The sequence below is a fragment of the Myodes glareolus genome, chromosome 20 (assembly GCF_982192425.1).
Source record: "Myodes glareolus chromosome 20, mMyoGla1.1, whole genome shotgun sequence".
NCBI classification, from domain to species: Eukaryota; Metazoa; Chordata; class Mammalia; order Rodentia; family Cricetidae; genus Myodes; species Myodes glareolus.
In genome coordinates, this window is record NC_142045.1 from 47,098,451 (window position 1) to 47,123,996 (window position 25,546).

Below are 25,546 nucleotides of genomic sequence, written 5' to 3' on the forward strand. Positions count from 1 at the left end.
AGTAACAAAATTACAGTTATGAAGTAGCAACAAAAATAATTTTATGGTTGGGGGTCACTACATCATGAGGAACTGTATTAAAAGGTTGCAGCACTAGGAAGGTTGAGAACTCTAGTTCTCTAGAGATACTAGAAAGGGTCTCTGCTCTTGCATCTCTAATGTTTGGTCCGTGGTGATACGACAGCTCAATGTTCCTGGACGTGTGCTTATAGACTCTGACTCATGCTCTATGCAAGAACATAGCTATATAGACTGCTTTCTACAATTCGGTCCACGAGATTTCTACCTTAAGGCCCTTTTAGGAATGCTGTTTATGTTTTTCATCCATTTGGGTTCCTTATGGATTGCTTTTTCCAGAATTGCTCTGTAGCTATTTGTGGGACAGACTGTTCTCTGCATTGATTTGTCTGTAGGTCTTTGATAATCAATTGACAAGACTAAGTAGGGCAGTTTGGGACTGTTCTGTTCCACTGATCTGTTCATCTATGCCTTCCAATCATACATTAAAAAAACTACTGTACTTTATGGTAAGTGCTTGGAACCAGATGTACATGTTCTTGAAGTGTTTTTCTAGTCTTATAGTTGGTATATTTTAGGAATTAAATTGACATTTTGCTTAGTCTATAGACGAAGGTGAAAAAACTTAACTTATTAGCTCAGGCCATTAGAAAGGACTGTTGGGTTCTTGGCTCTCAATTCACATCAACCCCCTTCCAAGGCCCAGAGAATGTTGCTAAAGAGAGGGTTGGAAAGAATCTATGCACAAGAGCAAGCCAACAAGTCAACATTCTCACACAGCATTAATTAGTCTCAGTGGGTTGGGAAAAAAAAAGAAGTATGGTGGTGAGCATGTTGGGGATGTCAGAGGAATAAAAGGGGGGAGCTGGAGTAGACATAACCAAGATACATTATTTACATGACCTATCAAAGAATAAATAACATTCTATTAAAATAAAACTAACCAACCTCTTGAAATAATCCTAACAAAGGAAGTGACAGATTTCTACAATACCCAAGAAGACATTTTATTGTTAAGATACCCTCATGATTGGAAGATGGGACATGAATAGTGATACTTTACATTCTTTTCTATTAGAAGGTTCCTAACACAGACCATACGCAGTTTTAGTAGGTGATATGGACTCAGCTTGCTTCTTCAGTGTACAGTTTATTAGGAATGGCTACCTGCACCCTGTTCCCTGTGAACTTTGTGCCACAGAAGTGAGCCATTTCCACAGAGATCATTGATCATTTGTAGCCACACATAGGAGCCACCACTAATCTGGTTCCAGCTTTCTTCAGCAATTTGGTCCTTCCTTCCTTCCCTTCCTTCCCAAGATGGTATCTCTGAGACGCAGGGCCTACAGGCCAACACCTACCTACCACTCTTTTGCATTTTGCTCATACTATTGCTTTACTGAATACAAATGACACACAGTCCACAAGGATCAAGGATTCAGTCTTCTGAAGATGCTGAATTATGTTAACCTGGACTAGGTAGTAGGTACAAGGGCACTGTCCCAGCCTCAGGATGTCCTGTCCAGAGGGTGGGCACATATGTAGGCTCGCTTCTCAAGGATCTGCTGAGACACTTTCTTAATCTGCTCATCCAGGTTTTCTGGAGAATCTGTAAGAGGACAGTGGCATAGGTAAACCTTTTGCAACATGGTAATACAAAGAGGTTCAAGGAGTGTGTTTCTACCTAAGTTAGTTCCCCATTGGACTAACTGTACCCAAGGATACCCTCCTTTAGATCCCCAAGTCTTATGTGAGAAGGCCCTACTTGTTAACTGGCCCCTGGAAAGTCATTTCACTAGGCTCCACAGTATATCACAGTCCTGCAAGCCATGTAGGGCCCCTGGGCTGGGTTCTACAGCTGCAGGCTATCTATTTTCAGTAAGGGCTGTAATGGCCCTCTCTGCTCTAACTGGCAACAGGGCTAGGCTCTTCAGACTGTCATGCCAAGGTAAACCTGGTCATATTTCAAAACAAGGACAAGCAGTTACTAAAGAGAAAAAGCATTTCAAATGAGAAGTAACCTGTCTTCCAGGGCCAAGACTTCTGGAGAAGTCATTTCATCACCTCTGCAGCATACTGCAGTTCTGTTTTGGCTAGAGTCTGCGGCTAAAAAGACAAGGAAAATGGTCGTCTCCTTTCAGGATCGCTCCTAAACAGACACCAGCATATCCTACATAGGAGGCCTTAGTATGTAGGGATGTACTTGAACTAGCAAGCCCTCTCCTGTGAGCCCGAACCACTTTCCTGGCAGCAAGCTTTGGGAGGAAATAGAGGCCAAGAGCTATCGATGCTGGCTGGGCCGGGCGCCTGCTTCCCATAGGCCGTCTTACTCACACTTGTCCAGCTGAGACAGGCTGAAGAGATTCTGGTAATAAGCTTCCACACAGAACATGTTGGCCAACAGAACCTAGAGGACCAAAGTCAGAAGGGACAGCAACTGAGAGCCCCGAAGTTGATCTTTAAACTCAAGAGAAATCCAGCCTATTGCCACACCAAGTGTGACATCTTGTGAAAGAACGCCTGGCTCAGAAGTTCCACAGCGCCGTGACCAAACCCAGCCTGAGCAGAAGCAACCTCCCTGGGGTCTCTGAGATGTTCCCGGCTCTGTGACGTGTGCACCGGTGGGCTATTTGCAATAATGTGTGCCGAGAGCCTGGTAAACAGGAATTGCTAGTGACCAATTTAATTCCTCCTGCAGGGTGAGGAAAGTGAAGTGCAGGGAATGAGAGTGGGCTTGTCACTCCCCTGCCTCCTGCCTGAGACTAAAGGCCAGGATCAGGAGCAGCACTGACATGGCCACAGAACAGCAAACTCACCCACCCATCTCTGCAACTCCTACTTGGGGCTGGAGGCTCAGCCTCTCTAGTGCAGGACTCCCCAACAAGCCACACTACCCAACTTCTTCCTCCAGGCGTCATTAAAGCACAGTAGATAAAGGGCCTGCCCCTGTAGCCACAGCCCTGGCAAACTCATTAAAGCTTCTGTTTACTATTTCCTGTGCAGGGCTATGCAGCTTACCTCATGGTCGTGATTCGGGAGCCCAGTTCGGATGGAGCGGCTGGCCCGTGACAACACGGCTGTCATAGCATACAGGTTGATGAGGATGTTGGCTACCCGCTTCAGCACCAGCTGCTCCTCTACAATGGTCTGGGGACAGAGGTTTGGAGTGGTGACCAATGATGTTTTCCCCTCTCTATACTTGGGCTCAGAAGCCTGTCTGGAGCTTAGTGCACTCAACATCACCTTCAGCAAGACTCCCCACAGACATTAGCTCCGTGAGTTCAGGTAGGTGGGCCCTCCAGGTATTCCAGAGAGCCACTCTTTGGTTGGAAGGTACTTAGAACACTGTGAATAATTAATTCAGCAGGGCCCCTCCACAGGCAGTGCTGGCCAGCAGTTCCAGCCCCATCCATATCAAGATTTCTGTTCTAGGCCTGGACTCACAGGTGGGCAATGAGCCCAAAGTGGACCCATGGCTGCTGACCACACGAGAGTATAAGTAGGAGAGGCAGTATCCTGATGTGGGATTTCCCTCTGTACGCTGTAAATATGTTTTATTACCATTGGCTAATAAAGAAGCTGCTTTGGTCCTGTGGCAGGGCAGAATACAGTAAGGCTCAGGAAAAACTAAACCTAATGCTGGGAGAAAGAAGGTGGAGTCAGAGAGGTGCTAAGTAGCTGCCAAAGGAGACAGATGCTAAAACTTTACCGGTAGGCCACAACCTGTGGTAATACACAGAATAATAGAAATGGGTTAAGATTTAATAGCTAGCTAGCAATATGCTTAAGTGATTGGTCAAGCAGTATTGTAATTAATATTGTTTCTGTGTGATTATTTCAGGTATGGGGGCCGGGAAAGAACAAGCAGTCTCTGTCTACAGTATCCCATGCCCAGGCAGGAGTCACTTACCTTTCCAAAACGGAGTAACAGGGTTTCAACAGTCCGACCAAAGTAATACACATTTTCCTCAAGCTTGTTGGCACTATCCTGTCAGCGAAGAAGACAGACTTGGATTTTCTACCCACGATGTTCCACTTGACCCACCTAGTATTCAGTCTGGAGGTCCAGTGAAAGGGCAGAGATGGAGTGGGGCACCTGAGTATACCAACTGTGCTGGAGGATCCCAGATGCTAGCCACAGCCTTCTGGATTGGGAATACCTGGCAGGAGGGGACTCAAATGTGAAGTACAGGCGCTGGGCATACTTACTCCAAGACTGGGATGTACAACGCTAGGTTTGCCTGACAGTCCTAGGTCCACAGTTCGGCTCAGTGAGTCCCGAAGCCTTCGACCAATTGTCTCCATGACTGTGGTCACATTGCCTCTTTTAAGCTCTCTGCAGGAAGTTCACATTCTCGTGATTTAAGACTCTACAGCTCCCTCTCACTGACCAATAGTATGGCAACATGGAACTCTGGGCTTTTCTATAGCTGAGCATGTGGGCTCCATGCAGGGTGGCTTTCTCCTCCTGGCAGGGGGAAGCTTTTGTATGGTCACCTTTCAAAGAGTAAAGTAGTCTACAAAGTCCTATAAGCAGCCTATATGTGGGCTCCAGCAGGGGCCTGATTGCTCTGTCCTGGAATGAGGCCAGAGGAGATAAAGAGGGGCAGAGAAGGGAAACTAGTCTCAAACTTGCAACCTGTTAGTGGGGCACCTCTCACTCCTTAGCTTCTGGATGGCTCAGTAGTTCAGTCAACATAATAAACATTTCCAAACACCAGGTACCCTCCAGTGTGGGAGAGGAACATTAGCAAGGGAAGGATGATAGAATTTAATGTGCCTGGAGGACAGTGTGACTCCAAAGGCAATGAGAACAATTTGGGCAGGTTGCCCTTCCTGTTGCTTTAGGTGAGGGGGAAGTTAGAGGTGTGGCCTTCCGAACCCTGTCACCACTGTGCAAATGATACTGTACTTGTTGTGCCAGCTCTGCAGTGAGCCTGTGTGCAGGCTGCACTACCCACCCACTGTTCCAAGATTGGGCAGTCTTTTCTCTGGCCTCTGCTGACAGATAGGGACCAGTAACAGATGGGAAAATAGCACATACTTGATCCTTGAGGTCAGGATGCGTCCAGCATGCTGCAGGCCTGTCAGGGCAATGAACAACCGAAGAATCTCATTGGTTCCCTGCAGCCAGAAGTGTGAAGGTCAAAGCAGTCCAGCAGTGCAGTCTGTGACTGGACAAATCCAGCCACTACCCACTGTCCAGATGGGAGAGGCTGCCACTGAAGCAGCTTGGGAACAAGGCACAGAAGCGGGCTGTGGCTTGGTGTTAGGCAACACATGGGAAGGGTAGTAAGGCTGATCAGATGATATGTCCTCCCAATGGGATGTTTACCTCACAGCTGTCCTGCATAGTCCATACCCTTTTCTAGGTCCCAGAAACCTTATTAAAATTGAAGCCAGGTTTCTCTGGGCAATGAAAGGGATGTGATGACCACACAAAGTGTGGAACAGATAACCCATGGCTCTGTGGGTTATCTTAGATCAGAATCCTTGGGGAAGCTACAAACAGCTGAGCAGTAGTAGCTTGAAGCTCCTCAGGGGAACACACACACACACACACACACACACACACACACACACACAGCTTCTCCATGCAAGAATACCAGCTACTAGGCTTCTAACACAATTCTACTATAGAACAGGAAGCTATAGGCTACTGACCCAAGCTTCACAGCCAGCACCATCCTGTAGTTGGACTGGCACCAAGGAGAGAGACGTTTCCCTGGGAGGAAAAGCTGGGCATAGGAGCTCTTGTGGTTCTTGCCCCCAGCTCTGAACAGTCTGCCTCACATTAAAACTTCCTCACCCTTCTATAAATTATGGCCCCAAGAGCAAACTCTGCTGGACTACACCACTTTGCCAGGAACTCTGAGTAATCCAGACCTCTCCCTGCAGGAATGGCCAATAGAGAGGCAACCCCCAGACAAAATGACTTAGACATGACTGGTTCTTTGAGGAGCCAACCCTTCTGCTATTAGACTTTGGCTGATAAGGCAGAGATGTTGACTGGGACCATGACCATGACCAAGGAGACCTCCTACTGGAGCCAACAGGAGTCAGCTCAGCTTCAGTTCACTGAGGGAAAGCATAGCCTAGAGAGTACGGGACGGAAGCCGAGTGGGAGCTGGGACTGGAATCCTGCCCTGGCAAAACTACAGCAGTCACCGGGAAGCTATGGGCCCAGTGGAAAAGGCCTTCAAGAGCGCAATCTGAAGGGGCTGTTGGGCTCTCCCAGCTGGAATTCTCTCTACAAAGCCAGAGAGGGTGGAAGCACTGGTATGTGGTTGAGGGTTCAACCAGAGGACAGCCTGCTGTCATTTTAGGTCATTTCTGGGGACTTAGCAATCTCTCAGGGCTAGGAAGGCTGAAAGGAGCACAGGGGTATCACTAAGCGGAGTACAGGGAAGCACGGTCAGCAGGGACACTCACCTCAAAAATGAGGAGGATGCGGGCATCACGCAGCATACGCTCATAGGGGTAGTCCTTCATGTAGCCTGAGCCCCCAAGGATCTGGAGAGCCTCACTCACACACTGCCAGGCAGCCTCGGAGCTGAACACCTGCCACAGACCCAGACAAGGTTAGAGCCTGGTGGGTGTGCCCCACAATCAATTCATCCCCTTGGGTCTTCTAAGAGCAAAACCTAAGCTATGGAGAGCTGAAGCCCAGAATACAGTTGGAGAATGTGTGGAAAACCTAGCTTGGAGATGAGTGGTTCAGAGAGAAACTTTCCACGTAGCACAGGCAAGTTTTTTCGCCTTCTTGGACCAGTGACCAGCCTGTGTGTTCCATTCCCAACATAACTTGTCATGCCTCTTGTGCCAACTCCTGTGCTTTGTAATTTACCCAGATTTCCCCTTCTTAGTCAGTGTGGCCTCTCTTGTCACCCTCATGGGCTTCCATTTTGCTCTCCTGGCCACTGTCTACTGAACAGAACCCCAAACAAAAGCAGCAGGAAATTGGTATCTACATGCATATATATTTGTGCTTATTCTATAAGAATTTTACTGTTTATCTTGACTAAACCTTGTTATTATAAAACTAATAAGAAGTGACATGTTATGTTAGGCACTGTAAGTTTTAGCATCTTTAGCTTTCTCAATAATTTTATGTTGGTGCTTTTATTACCTCCATTGTATAGATAAGAATGGAGGCTGAGAGATACTAAGTGAATTGTTCTGGGTGACACGGTCAGGAAACAGCAAACTCGGGAGTTGAGTGCAGGCGCCAGTGCTTACTTCTGATGTTTTGCAGGTAATGGCCAACTGTGCTTTCCCTAAATCTTCCTGACTTCAACACTTTAAGTACCCATATCCTTGGAAACTGCCCAGTTTAGAAAACCCAAGATGGTTGATCTCTTTGTCCTTTCAGATACAGCTTTCCATGTTAAGCAACTTAGTAAATAAAGCCACAATTACCTTTTACTGTGGATTATTCAGATCACTGATTGTTAATTAGAAGGGGGTTGATGGACAATTGATTGTTAATTAGAAGGGGGGTTGTTGGACAATGTGAAGACAGCGAAAGACTCCGCAGTACTCAGCCCTAAATGCCTTTACCATTGCTGTACTCTTAAGGCTCAGGGATGGATGGATGCAGAAGAGGAGGTAGAAAGATTAGAATAGCCAGGGGTAGTAGATGACTTTAAGGAAATAGTTTCCAGACACAATAGGACTGATACACATATAAACTCAGAGACTATGACAGCAGGCACAAGACCTACACACATTCAAGCCAGACAGAATCCCAACAAGGAGAAAGGGAGGCGGGTACAAATTCCCGCCCCTAGCCAAAAAGCAACTGATTGCTGCTGGGAGAGGAGGAATCAGTTTTCTTAATGGAATGACACTGGCACAGCACCCATACTCCACCCAAACCCTATGCTCAATATGTGGACAACACAAACCAGCCTCCGTGGGGAGGGAAAGAACATAAAGTTGAGTGGGTAGGGAAATGGGGGAGGATCTAGGGGGATTTGAAGGAAAGTATATGATCAAATAAATTATATGAAATTCTCAAAAAATAAATTAAATATACTTTTAAAAAACAGAACAAAGCTAGAGGGTTGTGAAAATGAACTTATAGGCTCTTACTCTTAAAGTAAGCATATGAAAAAATTCTGTGGAGCCGAGGGAGACAGTTCCAGCTGACAGTGATGGCCCAAAGACAATGGGTTCAGTAGTAAGGTAGCTGAACAGAAGAGCAGGAAGCACCCAATGCCACAGAGGTAAAGACGGTGACTGCTGTATGCTGTGGACCAGGTTCTGTCTACTCGTGATCCCAGATTTGCCTGTTTAACCCTTAGGTATCCAACTGAAGCAGTACCAATGTTACCCCACCCTCTTAACTGACAAAGTTATGGCCCAGAGGTGAAGCTAGGAGAAACCTTATTGCAGCAAAGGAAGGAGCCACCTGGAGAAGGGATGGTTTGAGGAAGCCCAGAAACAGGTTAGAGACATGGGCCTGCCCTGGACTCCAGAGCACTTTCTACTTGCAATGTTTCCAGATCCCTTTAAGATAGAAACGTGACATTCAGGGAACTCAGGACATGGCCTAAGAGCCAGCTTGGCCCTTCTACACACCAAAGAAATCCAATTCTTGTGACCAGTGCCTTCTTTTTACCTCATTAGACATGTTACTGACAACGTTCTGACCAAGAAGAAAGGCTATTAAAATGAAAAAATGTCATTCCTCCTCAGGGGAGCCCAGATAATTTGCATAAATATAGCTTTGACTTCTGTGCCTTCTCCTGTTGCTACGACTAGGATCAATCAGTAAAAATGGGCACAATCCACACTGGGAAACACTGAGCTGTCCTGCAGACTCACACTCTGCCTCACTTCTCCCAGCTTCACCCTAGGGCCCTGCTAACCTGGGAAGCTGCACGTGTCAAGTCAAGTCAAGTCGCTCTATCACCTAACAGGAGGAGAAAGATGGCCGACAATGCCATGGATCAGAAAGGCTGCATCTCCCCCAAGGGCTAGCTCTAGTAGAGCTGGGATTACCTTCACCATGGCTGCCTCGATAGAGCAGTCGGGAAATCCTGGTTCGTCTAGCATCCCCGCGGTGAGGTAGGCCATGCTCTCCATTACGTATGCCTTCTGAGCCATTAGCGCAAACTTTTCCTGAAATGTTCAGAAAAACAAAATCAAGAAGCAATTTGCACGTGCATAGGCTTGAATCTCCTAACTCTTCTCCCAAGAAGCAAATTACATCAGAAGCCTTGATGTCCCAGTGGCAATAATGCCTTGTATACACTTCATCCTATGTCCCTGCCCATAGGCATAGCACAGTGAACCAGCAACTGCAAACCTCTTTACCTGAATCAAACCAAATTCGCTGAGATTCCGATTGAACTGCTTCCTTGTGCAGGCATATTCAGCAGTCAGTTCTGAAGAAGAAAAGAGTTGTCAAAACAGACAAAAACTACAAAACAAACACACACAAAAAAGGATTTTGAACTCTGGAAAGTATTTCCTAAACCAGCATTTCTGGTTCCCACTTTCTGGTAGCTGGTTGGAGAGGGCATTCTTGGTCCTCAAGGGCCTATAGGCAGCAGGCAGGAGGGTAAGAGCATAGAAGGCTGAGTCAGCTATGAAGGTGTGGGGGGAGACACTCTATCTCCCTTAACACACCACCCTCCTCACAGAAACACTGTGGAGACACGAAGAGGAAGGCTGCAGGCATCAGGTGTAAGCCAGGTGCACAGGGCATCCAAGAAAGATGTGAAGAGGGCCCACAGAAACCCAACCACAACATGACGGGTACCTTCACGCCAGAGCTCTGGCTGGGGCCTCAATGTGCACGGCTGTTTACAGTGCCAGGTTCTCAGAGCTCAGAGGAACACTCACCTACTACCCCAGGCACTAGGACTTCTAGTTCTGTCTGCCTACAACTTGTTTCCAAATATGCCCTCTGGTGTGAACCAGTTGCAGCTGGTCTCCAATTGTTCCTGCATTCACATGTTTCCAGCCTGTGAGAACTCTCACTCATGAGAGGCACAGAGCATGCTGAACGAGTCTGAGCATAACAGGTAGGTTTGCCTTTGGGTCATGATGCATGGGCCTGTGTAAACCACCGCCCTCTCTGGGCCTCCGTTTCTCTACTAACCAAATAGAGGGAAGAGTCCAAATGTGTGCCCACCTTTCCTAAGGTTGTTTTTGTAAAGTATTTTGTCACAGCATGAGTTAAGTAACTCGTCACCTACCAATCAGTTTCTTGAGCATCCCAGCCACAACACTGCCCATGCTGAATCGCCCACTGTTGAGGATATTCATAGCTACCTGCAGGGAGGGTAGAAAAGGTTCAGAGGACTGAAGGAGGCCGAGGGAGCCATCCATACTGACTTGTGTTCAGAAAGCAAAGGCTAGTGTCTACAGAATTCTACGCCAGCATCCAGACCAAGTTAATCCCTCTGCCTGTTTCCACGACAGACACAAGCAGTTCTAACCCTCACATTAGGTGGCTTAGTCACTGTTGTACCTTCCCGTCAACATCACTGGCCTTGCTCTGACCACAGAAAACATCATTGCTCACACTCTAAATGCACCTGTCAGAACTCCTCGTCCACGGGCAGGCACAGAAAGACAGAAACCCAGACTGATGTAAGAATGCCGCAAGCAGCAAGAGCTTTCCAGCTGAGCTTTGGGTTCAGCACCCAAATTTTACAGATGAAGCAGGTGTCTGTGTTCAGAGCAGAACTGTGACTTTCTCAGGACACAGAGATGCTCCTGGTGACTGCAGCCAGGAGCCTCCTCCCCTGCCCTTTATTCTGTCTGATCCAGAACAGTGAACAGGTGCACAGCTCTGGTTCACATGCTGTGCACCTCATCTGGAGTCACAGGGTCTCCTCACCAACCAGAGAGCTCTCAAGGGAAGCAACTGAGTGAAGCCACAGGCTTAGTTCTAAAAATGGACAACAACACAAGAGCTGGGGAAGATGGGGACCCTTGCACACTGTAGGCACCATGGAAGAGGTCTTCAAGGACCTACTATAGTCTCCACACATCCAGTAATTCTGATACTACAGTTACACACAAAGGGATTGCGAACATATTTTCCAAACAAAACCTTGAAGATGAAAGCTCACAACACAACAGTGCTAGCCCCAAAGCGACAACAATTCAGCCTAATGAACTGATGAGTAAGATGTGGTTTACTCAGCCAGTAGATCATTATCCACCCATACAAAGGAAGGAAATGCGGACTCATGCTGTGACATGGATGATGGCTTGAGAATATGTTGCGAAAGCAGCAGCCACACGAAAAGCTCATCATCCACAAACCCAAAGAAGAACAGAAGAAAACAGCAGTTGCCAAAAGATGGGGGTAGAACTGGAAGCATGGCATTAGAAGTACAACAGACAATATATTAAAAATGATAGGCACGTGTATTTTAAAATGGCAAATTAAATGTCACATAAAATACTTCTCAATAAAATATAAATTTGGGGCTGGAGAGATGGCTCAGGAGCTAAGACCATTTGCTGCTCTTGAGGAGTACTCAGGTTCAGTTCTCAGCACCCACAGGGTGGCTTACAACAGCCTGTGGCTCCAGTTCTAGGGGATCAGAAACCTCTGGTCTCTGCAGGTACCAGGCGCACATGCAATTCACATACACAAAAGGAGACACTCACATACAAACATAAAATAGAAATAAACAAATCCAACTGAATAGGTGGTACATGCCTTTAGTCTCAGTACTAGGGGGGCAGAGGCAGGTGGATCTCTGGCCAGTATAGCCTACATAGTGAGCTCCAGGCCAGTTGGAACTACAGGCCAGTTGGAACTACTACTCTATTCTATCTCAGGAAAATAAATCTTTAAAATATAAACCTAAGACCCAGGGTGCAGGTTCCTTGGAACCTGGGCTTCTCTAGAGCCCACTAGCCTGTTTTTCATACTTAACTAGGGAAGAAAAATCCATTCCTCACTCAGGAAAAAGAAGGTCTCCGAGGGGAATAGACTCCTCATCCTAGTGAGCCCCTCCTCTAAGTCACCCCTGCAGTCTCTACAGTGCTGATGTCCTACGCCTAAGAGCCACACATACAAAGTCACAGATAAAGCACAGGCTCACATGCTAGGGAAAAGAATAGAGCAGAACATGAGACTCATATGTGAAAAAGGCACAGCACTTACATGAGACTGGCTTTCAACTCACCTTAAAGCCACCTCCAACTTCTCCAAGGACATTTTCCACGGGCACTCTGGTATTTTCAAAATGGACTTCACATGCTAAATCACATGGAATTGAAAGATGGTGACTAACACATGCAAACCACTGAGCTCCTGACCCATAGGCCTGTGACTAAGTCACTCATTTAGCATCCTGAAGAGCAGGGAAGAAAGGCCACATTCCTGCCTTCACAGAGCTCACTCTCTGGCCAGAAAGACAATCTATAAACGCAGGGACACGGTCGCATGACCAGTGCTATGATGAGATGAACAGCACAGCACAGAGAGACGGGGCTGCAAGGGCGGCTATCATCCTTTGAAAGGCTATGCCAGAGCTTTCTAAGGCAACATTTAACAAAGGCTGAGAGGACCAAACTAGTCAAAGACAGAAAGGCAAATAGAGCACACCAGCATTTCTTCCTACCCAGATTCAACAGTATTCTTGTTCCCTATAGTTAACACAGCCATACCCCTGTATATGGGGTAGCATCTTCCCAGCTTGGTGTGGTGCTAGCAGATGGAATGCAGCTAGTCATATGTGTCCAGACACACAATAACCTAAACCAAATCATCAGCACCCTTCAGACTATAGCATCCCCCAAAGAAATAAAATCCTACTGCTGCAAGCTAAATCCTGAAGCGTCTGACAGACAGGGCTACTGTCAGAAAGAAACACAGGCTCCACTGGTTAATGTGAGTGACACAAAGTGAGAAAGCGAGGTTCACAGGGTGAGGCAGGGTTGGAACAGTGCCCTCGCACAATATTCCCTGCAGCACTGCTTGCATGTTCTGCTACACAAACAACCTAACTCCTCGCTTGTTGAACCAGAGAGACTAAGGATATGGAAGGTCAGGGTTCAAGGGACAATCAGGCCAAGTGCCATAAGCTGACCTGATGGTTTTTCACTTAGCTGTTGCTCTGACAAAGTGTGGGGATGAAATGCCACAAGACATGACCTCTCTGTTCGCTGGTCATATTGAAGGGCTGGCTACATGGGCTAGAGGATCTGGCCATTCTTTGCAAGGCTACTCTACTGGGTTCGGGGAAGCTAAGCCTTTTCTTTTGACCTCATCTCATGTTCCTGGACCCTGTTTTGGGGTCCTGCATGTTGCTGTGGCCCCAGCTTCCCAGCTGTAAGTGACACTGTTGACATGCCCAGCTCCAGAGACACAGGGTACACAAATGTGGGTCTTGATGTGCAGGAACACAGTCCCTTGTAGGATGGCCACTCTAAAACTGCACCACGAGAATAGTTTAAGAATGCTATGGCCATACTGGGTGAATGGAGCAACAAACAGGACACTAGCCTCCACTGAAGCAAGGGCTGAGCAGGTCTGCACAGTAGGAAGGAGATTCCAGGAAAAAAAGATGGGTTGGCCTGCCAGAGGATGTTTACTCCAGACACCGTGGTTGTGTGACATGCACTACTGCGCCATAAAGGCTGAGATTCCAACTGACTTCACTCACCTAGAATCAACAATGCTGAAGGCACCAAGGAGCATAGGTTGTGACTGCATTCTTAATTTGATTATGCGGAAATGCTTATCCGAAACCACGAGTAAGTAGATGTCATTTTCCATTATCGTTATCAGAGTGGACAGTGAGCGTGTCTCTCAGGTCTGTCACACTCGTGCACATGCAGATCTGCCACACTACTTACTGTTGGAGCCTCGAATGCCTAATTTCTCTTCAGGTTTCCCATTAGTGATTCCGCCAAAGTCTCTTTCTACTATGAATGCAGTGATTTTGTCTTTTATCGAACCATCAGAATCAACCACTTGAGTTTTTGCAAATACAGTAAAAATACTGGCCAGTCCTCCATTGGTGATCCAAACCTGAGGAAAGGAAAATACAGAAGATCCTTAGAGACACCACTCAGCTCCACCCACTGAATTTCAGGCCACACACACAGATGTTCTACATCAGGGAAGACAGGGAGAAAGCCCCATACAAGCCAAGCCTGTGTGAATGGGCACAAGAGCAGACACGGCTTAGGTCTCTCCAGAGCAGGGATGCTCTCAGGAACCAGGACAGAGGACTTGGAGCATAGCTAACGTCACTAAGATGGCTTCTGAGCTCCACCAAGACCCGACCACTGACAGACTTAAAGTAAGAAGGAACCTTTTCATTACTGCTGCACAAACACAAGGGTACACGTTTTATGCACTGTATCTACTTATCAACCAAAAGAGCGAAAGTGGGGATGAGGAGAGAGTGCTCTGTGGACTGCAACGGACGGGAATTATTTACTTTTTAGTAAGAGATGAGCAGGAAAATCTGAATGCTAATTAGGTAAGAGGCCATTATTATCCTTTCCCCCAATTGCTAATGGCACTTCAGTGTTCTTTCTTTAAGTAGTCCTTGATGAAATCTCCAGATGCCACCCAGAGGTGGTGCTGTCAGCAGAGGAAGTGTGCCAGCCGTGAGTGTGCACTCTTCCAGCGGGTGCCAGGGCCATGAGTGCACCGCACTACACTTTACATCTTTGAAGTTCTATGGAACCAGAACTGAAAATCAACACACGAGAGCAGCTGTGAGCACAGACTCAAGGGGACTATAGAGTCAGACGGCCTTGCTCCAGTCCTGCCTCTGCCACTGAGGGTCTTGCCCAGCCACTCAGCTGTGCCTCGGGCTGTTCAGATAAGGGAGTGGCACACGGCCAGCATGATGTGCAGAAGAGCAGACAGGGCACTGAGGCTATTACTCATGGCTATACCTTGGAGCCATTGAGGACAAAGTACTTCTTATCTTCACTTAACGTAGCTCTGGTCTGGATGGAGGCAGCATCACTCCCACTGCAAAGACAGAGCTATGTGACGGAGGGGGAACAATACTGCGAGTAAGATTAAAATACTTCGGAGGGCTTGGAAATAAGACAGGCCTTTAAAATACTGAGTCAGAAAAAAAAAAAAAGTGTCTGTTCCACTTGAGCTCTGATGCTTGAACAAGGAACACGGTCAGGGTCTGGAAGCAGAGGGAACACTCCAGTATAACTTATACCAATGCGGTCTGTGTGGATAACATGTAAAAGAGTAGTAGTGGGGACAGGCTGGGCTGCAGCCCACATGGGAATGGCTCCACAAGCGCTTTGCAGAGTCTCTGTGTGTGTTCGGCCACAGCAGGAGGAAGCCTGTTCAGCATTTCAGGTGAAGGGAAGCACGATTAAACAGGGCCCCGCTGGACTTGCAACAGAATCTGAGTCTTGCCCAGGCCTGCTTTGTCCTTGCTGTGTGACCCTGGAATGGTTACAACCTCTCTGAGCTTCAGCTCCTAAACTGGAAATGTGGACTTGCCATCCACCCCAGGTGCTCTGAAAGACTCACTCAAGTTTGAATGCACCCCTATACGTCAACAGGCTTGTGAGTCACAAACACTGACTTAGTAGATACTGTAGGAATGCCATCTGTAAGTCTCAATGGGCCAGAGAGAAGATAACTATTGTATCAATAGTTGTTGACTCTCTGAAGGCTGCAGAGAGAAGGAAATACAAACCAGCTACTCCACACAAGCTCCATGTCCCAGGGACCTTTGATGGTGCCAAGTACACAGGTGACATTTTGAGGAGACAGACCTGGCTGGCTCTGTTAGGCAAAAGGCTGCGATGTGTTCCCCAGATGCCAGTTTGGGCAAATACTTGGCCTTCTGTTCCTCAGTGCCAACCAAGATGATCCCCTAAATGAAACACACAGACCAACTAAAGTTGAGAATGAGGTGTCTTTAAGGGCAGCCCCTCTGTTGACAATATTTACTTCCCTCAAGAGAAAACAGTATGAGTTCAGAGGCGGCAGTCTCAGATGCTGCTTAGAAGGCCAACCTGCTGAGGAAAGGCCCACTACTTATGCCCAAGGTTCAGCCACAGTGGTAGCTCTGGAGCCAACACCTAGGATTTTCATCCCTGCTTATCCCAGGGCATTTCTGGGAGACCATGGGTCAGATATTATGTACAAGCCGAGGACTTCTCCTTTATGGACAGGAAGGTTTGGATGATAGAGTGTGAAAACATGGGGGTGCTAGAACTTCATCCAGTATGGAAATGTACAGTTTCAAAGCTGTGCTCCCCAACTCCAACCCTGTTGCTAAATCACTGCAGTCTGGACACCTAATCTTAGACTGCAAAGCTGAACGCTGAGTCCATTTAACTGTCTTTCACCTGTATACAGCAGAACTGACCCGGATAATGGGAAACTCTTGAGGACTGTGTGCCCTTGAAGCTGTCCCTCCCACTACGTTTTAAGTTCAGAGAGCAGGTAAGGTATGTGTGCAGACAGGACAGGAAGGGGTGCATTTCCAAAGACAGCACTAGCCTGTCTCACATGCAAGTGTAGCTGGGCTTCTCCACTAGACCCTGAGCGATCAAACCCATTTATGTCACAGAAGCAGTCCTGTCTCCGACTTCCTCCAGAAAGCCCAACACAGGACCTCAGACAACTGACCTTGAGGCCAATAGCCTGGTGTGCTGCCAGGGTCACGGTGATGGAGCCGTCCATGCTGATGATCTCCCCAAGCCGGGCATACATGGTGTTGGAGAGGCCTAGGCCACCTAAGAAAGACAGACCAGTCTAGCTGACTCTCCAACTGGGAAAAGGGACTTATTTTATTTTTCTAATTTTAAAGTAACAGCAGAAACCTTAAAAGAAAATTAAAAAACAGAAAGTAGCACAACGAAATTATCCTCTATAATCTTATCCAGAGTATTTCTGTATACATCTTCAGATTTCTGAGATTTTCTTCAAGAAAACACATACGAAGCTGAGTTAATATCGACATCTACACAAACAGTAAGCCACTGCGTATGTCGCAAACCCCTTCTACCAGAAAGACATTTACAATCCAGGTGGCCCAGATCAAGGCTCTTCTGCTGCGGCACTGCAACCCTTGAGACAGTGTTCATCTTCTGCTGTGCAAACCATCCCGACATTGCCCTATGTTGAGCAACTTTCTGTTCTCCACCCACAAGATGTCATATCAAATCTCCCTATACCCACAGCGTCCACAACCGAAAATGTGCCTTGACATTGCCAATGCTTCCTGAAGTATAAAACTGGTCCTCTCTGGGAATTGCTGCTCTAGCACTAAAAGACAAAGGGACTAAAAACAGTAATGAATTTACAGACTTTACATTTACTCTTCACATTCCAGAGGTGTCCACATCCACTTTGCAGAAGTGAGGCCTACAGTTCTAAAGACAGTAACTAGCCAAGCCATCCAGTGAGGGTAAGAGTGCACAGCCCCCTTGAGGGGCGGCAAGCCTCCACACCCAGGGAGGCTACCTCCACAGTTGTGTCTTAATGTCAGGCCTCCATGCATTCCCACTTCCTGATCCTCCAGCCACAACCACCCTTCCTTCCCCATCTTTGCTTTGATCAAACACTTGCTTTTCCTTCTTTAATGAAGCGAGGGGGCTGCGGTACTCTCACCTTCTTTCTACTCTACTATTTGGTGTGGCTGCACATGATGGTGACATCTGTGCCTTGAGAACACAGCCCTGATGCCCACTGGATGAGTTGCCTCTCTAACGGTTTCATGTAGAGGCCAAGCCAGCTATTTCTGTGAAGAAAGAGAGTGCTGACGCCACAGATGTAAGGCTGGCTGCTCTGGGCATACTTCATGCAGTCTGCAGACAGTAAAGTTTCCATATACTTGGCAATGTGGTTGAGAAATGTTAAGGTTTCAAGGAAGGCACATTAGTTAACAGTTTTAAAACCATCACTCAACCAGGTTAACCAGGTTAAGATGCCAAGGCAGGCAATTAGGCACCACCCGTAGTTTCCTTGGATTTTTCACTTGTGTCTCAGCTTGGATCAGCTCCAGATCTGGCACGACTATGAACTTATGCTGTATACCTGAGGGCCCACCCTCTGCTGTAAAAGGGAGCTTACACATTAGTATCTGGAGACACAATAGGTAAGGAACTAGAAGACCAAGAACGCTCCCATTTGCTACAGTTTGCAGTGTAAAACTCAGTAATGGCATCATTAGTTGTGATCTGGGAAATATGCCAAATAGCACATCTCCAAATAAGCAGCCCAGCGCCGGGAAAGCTGTCCAACTCAGAAGGGGTTACCAGGGCACTATTTCCACACTTCAAGGACCTTTCAGTTGCCATACCCGGAGGGTGCCCTGGCAAACGTCCACAGCACAGGCGGTGAAAGCTGTAAAACCACAGCTTTACACACCGTTCAGCACTCAAGTCTATGGAAGACCGCATTTAAAGAAAGGCCACTGGGAGAAGCTCTTGCTGAAAGGCCTTTGTTCTAACTTACCATATTCTTCTGGGACCTGTATCCCAAAAAGTCCCAGGCTCTTCAATTTTTCTAAAGTGTCAACTGGAATTTTTCCCTCCTGGTCAATTTTTCGAGAGTCCACTGAGAAAAACAAATATCTTAATTAAGCAAGAAAACAGATAAGCTATGTTCATACAAACAGAAGTATACAGAGTGGTTCTGTATAGTATACCAATACCAGGGGCAGAAAACATCTGCAACCTGAAGTGGCTGGCGTCATGCCATGAAGCTCATATCTTTAGGTCACTAGTGCCAAGTGAGTCTTTCTCCTGACCCGGGTGCAAGTGACCGAGTCATGTCAAACAGCAGTGTCATCACAGACTTCTATGACACAGATTCCTGGAGGCTATTATGATGGCTCAACGCATTTGTCAACTTAGCCGAGTTTGGAATTACTTAGAAATCAAACCTCTGGGTGTGTGTCTGAGGAAGTTTCCAGAACGTTTAACTGAGGAGGGAAGGCCCTCCCCTATGGGCAGTGCCATTCCATAGGCTACAGTTCTGGGTTACATTAAAAGAGGAGACAAGAAGGCAAGCTGAGTACCAGCTCAGAACCATCTGTTCTCCTGGTTCGGATTGGGTGTGAGACGGAGCAGTCACAAAGATCTGTTTCTGTCACCAGACTTTCAGCTCCATGAACTACAGTCTCAGAACATGAGCCAAAATAACCCCTTCCTCCCTAAGTTGCTTTTTCCAGGCAGCTTCATTACAGTGACGAGAGAAATAAGTAATGAAATGTTTCAAGAGGTTGTGGAAGCTAGGTAACGTGTGGTCATAAAAGGAGGCATGAGAATCCTCACAATCTAATTGTATCTGTACCTTCATGACTGCACACACACAACAGCACATATGATAACACATACACATGCACCAGTACATGTTGGTCAGCTGGCTTGTACTGATATCAGTATCCTGTCTGTGATGTTAGATGAGTTATCCAGGACGTTACCCTGGAAGAAACAAGAACATACAGTCTCCAAGAAAGTGCTGGACCACAGATCATGACGATTCATAAAACACCCAGTACAAAGATCTAGACTTAACCTTAGAAATAAATATGCCATCTTAGACAGCCTTTACCACAGTATGTGATGAGCAAGTCTGACCTACCTGGCCTCAGCTACATTCATCTTTTCTAGTTCTCACTTTTAGCATGTCATATACAAGTGTCAGCCTGCAGCTGGGTAGAAACATTTCAAAGGAGTTCCTTACCACAGAAACTGGGTGATTCCTGAATTTTCTATTATGAATAGAAACTATTTTTAACTTAACAACAACAACATCAAGGTGCTTCTAATGTAAGCTATCCAATTAGCTGTGTACTGGAAATGGCAATGATAAAGAAAACCATACAAACCTTCTTCAGTAAAGAATCTTTCCAGTGGTCCCACAAACTGATTGATTTCATTAAGCTCATCCTGACTAACTTCAGGAAATGGGAAGACTCCTTTCTGAAAAGGAAAAAACAAGTATGACACACTGGATGTCCAGCCCCTCACTGCAGTCACAGTGGATTCCCATCCCCTCTCACTCCAGTCGCACGGGATTCCCAGCCCCCCTCACTGCAGTCACACTGAGTGTCCAGCCCCTCTCACTGCAGTCACACTGGATGTCCAGCCCCTCTCACTGTAGTCACACTGGATGTCCAGCCCCTCTCACTGCAGTCACACTGGATGTCCAGCCCCTCTCAGTGTAGTCACACTGGATGTCCAGCCCCTCTCACTGCAGTCACACTGGATTCCCAGCCCCTCTCACTGCAGTCACAATGGATGTCCAGCCCCTCTCATTGCAGTGCCCAGCAGAAGGGAGGGAAATGTGCTGTCTTCTACACTGGGTCCCAGGAGAGAAGCAGAAAGAAGAACTAATATGGTACTTCAGGCACGGGGTTTATGTCTAAGACTCTATTTGTATCGATTTTCCTCCGCATGCAGATGGGTTGAATCCTCATTTTCAAGTTTCCTCATCAATAACAAGGGCGGAGAGTGCCCCATAAACAAGGAGCCTGGGACTGACATTCACATCCCCTGCTGTTTACTAATGTTGAGGTCAGTTTCCAGTAGCACTTCCACTTTCTCACCAACAGTGTGCAGGTCACATTTCCTCAAGATTCCTTTGAGAATCTTGTGCAAGACAATAGACGTGCGGATTCTTCAATAAAACGGACATCAGTCTTTGTGTGTTTGCAAGCTCCCCATAACAAGAGCATATTCCAATCACCATATATGCCCCCTTGAGCAGCTCTTTCCTATGTTCTGGATATTGGTTCCCTGTGTTGAACACATGAGGTAGCAGGGTCACAGGACAAGAGCTCAACCTGAGCTTAGCCACTCATGTGGCTAAGATCTGAGCAACTTTTATGTCCTCTATTAGTGTGGTTTCTCCCACATTACACATAATCCTGTTCATCAGAGAAAGCAGCTGTAAGGGCCAGAAAGGACATACTTGGGCCATGAAGTAACCATGTCTGTGTGAGACTCCAGCTCTTCTCATGACCACTCTTTATTTTAGTGACGGTTTTTATTGCTGTGAAGAGACACCATGACCACGACAACTCTTACAAGGAAAACATTTAATTGAGGTGGCAAATCAGAGGTTCAGTACAGTATCATCATGGCGGGGAGCATGGCAGTATGTGGGCAGTCATGGTGCTGGCTACATCATGATCAGAAGGCAACAGGAAGTGGACTGTCACACTAGGTGATATCTTGAGCATATATGAGACCTCAAGCCCACCTTCACAGTGACACATTTCCTCCAACAAGGCCACACCCCCTATTAGTGCCACAACCTCCGGGGGCCATCTTCTTTCAAAGAATCACACTTTTCTCCTGAAGAATGACTTGACTTCTACTAGCCAGGGTCTCCTGCTGGCCTTTGAAATCACCCTACATGGCTTGAGGGCCTGTGACCATTTGAGCTCCAGTCGTCCCTACAGCTGCTTGATATGGGATGTAGATTTGGACCCAGAGCTGCTGAACAGGGACAGATCACAAGTTTCCAGGTTCAGGAGTCTCCCATCTATTTGGCTCCCCTCATCACAGGGGAGCCCTCACTCTTCCCTGCCTGCTACCCTACTGCTCAAGTGCTTGATTCTCCACATGAGCAATGCTCCAGAATCTATCTGTACCTCTCTGGCCAAGGACAAAAGGCTAGTTGGTCTCTAATCTATTAAAGAAATACGCTGCTACCCACCAGCACTCCACTATCAAGGTCGACTCAAAGGGAAACATGGCTCCTCTCATCTGTCTGCAGCTCTCGGAACATGGCTGCCAACTCCTGGGAGTGCAGAAGTTCAAACCATCACCTTCACAACCCAACTGATCACTTAGTCTTGGTCAAATGGCTGTGTGAGAGGAAGATGATTCTGATTCCAGTGGGTAGACTAGGCAAGAACAGAAAATCTGGCAGGTAGCTGGTCTCCAGACATAAAGTGTTAAAAACTTCAGGGGTCAAGGCACGGTGATGCACACCTTTAATCCCAACACCAAGAAGGTAGAAGCGGGTGGACTCCTATGAGTTCAAGACCAGTCTGAACTACATAGTGCATCTCAGGCCAGCTAGGGCCACACAACAAGACCCTGTCTCAACAACAAAATGACCAAACAAAAACAACCTCCTCAAAACAAAACAAAACAAAAAAAACCCCAACAAAACCAAAACAAACAACATAAAAATAAAACTTCAGGGGGGGATGATGGGGGTCAGGAGGAAAACATTCACTAGTAACCAGAGACAAAACTGAATGAGGGACACCATGGGAGGGGAGCTTAACTTCAATTCACATCTTTCAAGTCATCTTTCAAGTCCGTAAAGCAACAGAACCTGTTATTCAAGTGTTTCTACTATAGAAGTCAATTACAAAAGTCAAGTAGTTGTAACTAATGCTAATGTCACATAAACCTCACCCATTCAGCCTCCAGCTTGATCCTGTGGCAGTCATTGGCATGGGTCACTGGGACACTCTCCCCTCCCCCAACCCCACACCCCCGAAGGCTCTAAAGTGTGTCACAGCCGCTGTCCTATCAAGGCCCAGATGCCTGATCCAGGAAGTAGCAGTGAAGTTGCTTAAAAGTGGTCAGGTTCAGAATAAAACTTGAAGTTAGACAAAGAAAAGATTTACTTACTATAGGATTCAATGAGGACTATGACAATAAGAAGAATCAGGATGTCACTGGAGAATGTGTTAAATCAGAGCTTCCATTATTACAGTAAACAGGCTTCTGGAAAAAGCAAGAGTGGGGGGAATCCAGGGGAGAATTTTTATACATGCTTATCAAAGATGCTTATTACACATCTAAGAGGAGAGTTTGGATTAAGGGAAGAACTCTTAAGTTGAAAAATAAATTTGAACCATAATAATAGAGGTGGCATTTAAAGCTAGGACACTGAATTAGTTCATCAAGGGACTGGCTGTAGATGAAAAGAAATAACATGGACTTGAACTTTAGAAAACTTCCTCTTTGCTAGGTGTGGCATATGATTGCAATCTAGCACTCAGGAAGGAAGGCAGAGGTAGAAGGATCTTGAGTTCCAGCAAAACCTTGTCAAAACAAGCAATCAACACAACCACTACCTCCACACAAAAAAAGAGAACAAAACAAACAACAACAAACCCCCCTGACTTCATCTGGGATCCCAGAGACACTGGCCAACGTCTACAGAGTGAGAAGCCAAAGAACTAACAAAAGGAGATAAAGGAAAAAGTGGTTTCTCAGAAGCCTGAAGTGCGTTCAGAAGAAACATTGTGCACTTCTCTGCATCAGATATCAATGGTGGGTCAGGTGGGAATAGGAATGACAAGCGATTACTTAGATCAGGCAATGCTGAGATCACTATTGGCTGTTGGGACAAAGCTTGAGGGCACAGGTTCAAGAACCAGCATTATCCTTGAATAAGTGAGAAAGTTGAGCTCTAAAGGCCAGGTCAGCCTTTGCTAGGGGTAGACAGTTCACTATAGGAGTAGGGTGTCGATGACACCAGGGAGGACAGCTACCCGTTGGGATTCTCACCAACTACATAAATGTAAAACTGGAAGCAAAGCCGATGTGATGGGGGAGGGTTTTTAAAGGTTAAAAGATGGTAGGCGGTGACCCTTTCTTTCCCATGCCTTTGAAAGGCACGAGAATCCAAGGCACAACACCTTCCGTCACAAGTTGTGGGAAAAATGGTTCCCTCACTTCAATGTTAGCTTTGAACTTTATAGCAAGACGGCCACTCCCAGTCCGTGTCTTAGATTCTGCTGTAATACAGTCAGTCAATGTGAGAAGATTTTCTAAAGAGCACATAGTTAAAAGAAGCGAACTCAAATTCATTGACAATCCTTCTCACTCTCAAGGTGATGGCCTGAAGGTTGTTACAAGATGGGCTGTGGAGCTCTGAAAAGGGAAAGGAACCTGGGAGAAAGTTTCGGAGCTGAAGGGAAGCCAGAGAAGCGGCACTGATTGAGTTGTTTAGAAATCACATTTGTGAAAAAGGAGATGTCTTCGTAATCACCTCTTCCAGGAATCCATATATTTCCTTGACAAGGAACAGCTAGAAAGGTGGGTGTGATGGAACACGACTGCACACCAATACTCTGGAGACTGAGGCAGGAGACTCACGAATTCAAGGCATGCCTAGTGTACGAAGTGAGTCCAGAGTCAGCCTGGGCTAATACTTGCTGAGGTCCTGCCTCAAAACAAAAATCTCGGCGACCCGATCAAAGCCCCATTTCCGCGAGCTCAGCCTCTCAGGTGTTTGTCTTTTAAGCACTCCGGCCGGGCACCAACGAAAGGCAGAAGCAGAGGACGAGGGCAGCCAGGACTTGCCGTACCTGCTCGATGTTGCCCAGAAAGAGCTCCTTGGCGAAGGAGCAGCTCCGCAGACTGGTGTGCAGCGGGCGGTGCGTCGCCGTGAAGACCCTAGGCACCCGGGAAGCTCGCACTGCAGTCGCCGCCGCGGCCACAGCCGCTGCCCGACGAGAGAAGAGCCGGCAGCCAGACATTGCTTCTCTTCACACCAAGATTCAGGTCACCGGAAGTCTCGCCGCGCCTCCTGATGACGCAATTGCCCCCGGCCGAAAATCCCTCAGCAACCGGAAGCTAGTCTGCGCAGTCTGAGGACTCACGCACTGCAGCGTCTGAAGATGACCCCGAGGCCCTGAGGAGGAATCCTGTTGGACAGTTTGGTCCGAAATGTGTTTACGAGCTGTCTTCTGCGTCAAGCACTGCTATGTGTAATTTCTAAGTATGTAATTTAAAAATTGTAATTTCTTTTAATCATTCAAACAGGCTAGGCATTTTTTTTCATGTTATTTTCCCAAGAAGAAAACGAAAATACTCAGAAGTCAAGTTGCTAAAGTACCATCCGGGCTCCCAAAACATGGGAGCCTGTGTGCTCATCCTCATCACGTCCCTTAAGTAGAAGAATTGATTTAGGCAAATAGAAACACAGCTTTTCTTTGTTCTCGTCTCTCTTAATACAGGACTTAGGATATTACCAAATGAGTATAATAAAACGACAAGCGCCCCATTTTACCAGCCCACCTCTACCAAATCCTTTTAACTGTGTTAGTGGAGTGATCCCTTTTTATAGGAGAGGTTACATGAAGCACTAAAGGCGTACAGTTTCCTAAGTCTATCACGCCCTGGGTTGTGCACCAGCAAACCTGGCCCCTACTGACCACAGTTGTCAGACGCTTGTTCTCTGGACCACTCCTTGAACAAGCCACTTCCTCTGTGTCAGTGGCCTCCCCTATGAAACAATAAACACCACGAAAGTCATGTGTCCGAGGAAGTAAGGTGAGGCAGGTTTGGGTCCAGCTCTCATATCAGGGTTTATCCCTACGTCTGTGTTGTCTTTGTTTCTGGGCTGGTCACCTTCAGTGAACCAACGTAACCTCCACTGTTGCAAGGTAACTCCTTCAGAAACATTTGGACTCTTAAAGCCAATAGAAAGTCTTTATTTGCCAACTGAGGGCTAACAGGGAACTTGCTCGAATCATATGACCCAGAGCCTCATCATTCCTTGCCTTTTATGCACAAAAAGCACATCCTGTTTGACACATTTTAGTCATCAAAAATCAAAACT

General features: G+C 46.8%; 1 protein-coding gene across 2 annotated transcripts; it reads right to left on the reverse strand.

Moving 5' to 3' along the window:
- Positions 1 to 1,000: 1,000 nt before the first annotated feature.
- On the reverse strand, positions 1,001 to 24,499 carry Acad9 (acyl-CoA dehydrogenase family member 9). Of its 2 annotated transcripts, none has more exons than XM_087899555.1 (18): positions 24,291 to 24,499; positions 19,836 to 19,929; positions 18,458 to 18,559; positions 16,628 to 16,734; positions 15,766 to 15,866; positions 14,911 to 14,989; positions 13,855 to 14,029; positions 12,180 to 12,253; positions 10,227 to 10,302; positions 9,340 to 9,410; positions 9,025 to 9,144; positions 6,451 to 6,579; positions 5,063 to 5,142; positions 4,228 to 4,354; positions 3,929 to 4,006; positions 3,037 to 3,165; positions 2,353 to 2,425; positions 1,001 to 1,627 (listed from the first exon to the last, which is right to left on the reverse strand). In XM_087899555.1, exons 1-18 carry the CDS (start codon positions 24,459 to 24,461, stop codon positions 1,527 to 1,529), a joined length of 1,887 nt encoding a protein of 628 aa, XP_087755681.1. In that variant the 5' UTR covers positions 24,462 to 24,499; the 3' UTR covers positions 1,001 to 1,526. The 2 variants fall into 2 exon arrangements, with proteins under 2 accessions (XP_087755681.1, XP_087755682.1); XM_087899556.1 differs by lacking the exon at positions 24,291 to 24,499 and adding an exon at positions 19,342 to 19,428.
- Between the last annotated feature and the right edge of the window lie 1,047 nt (positions 24,500 to 25,546).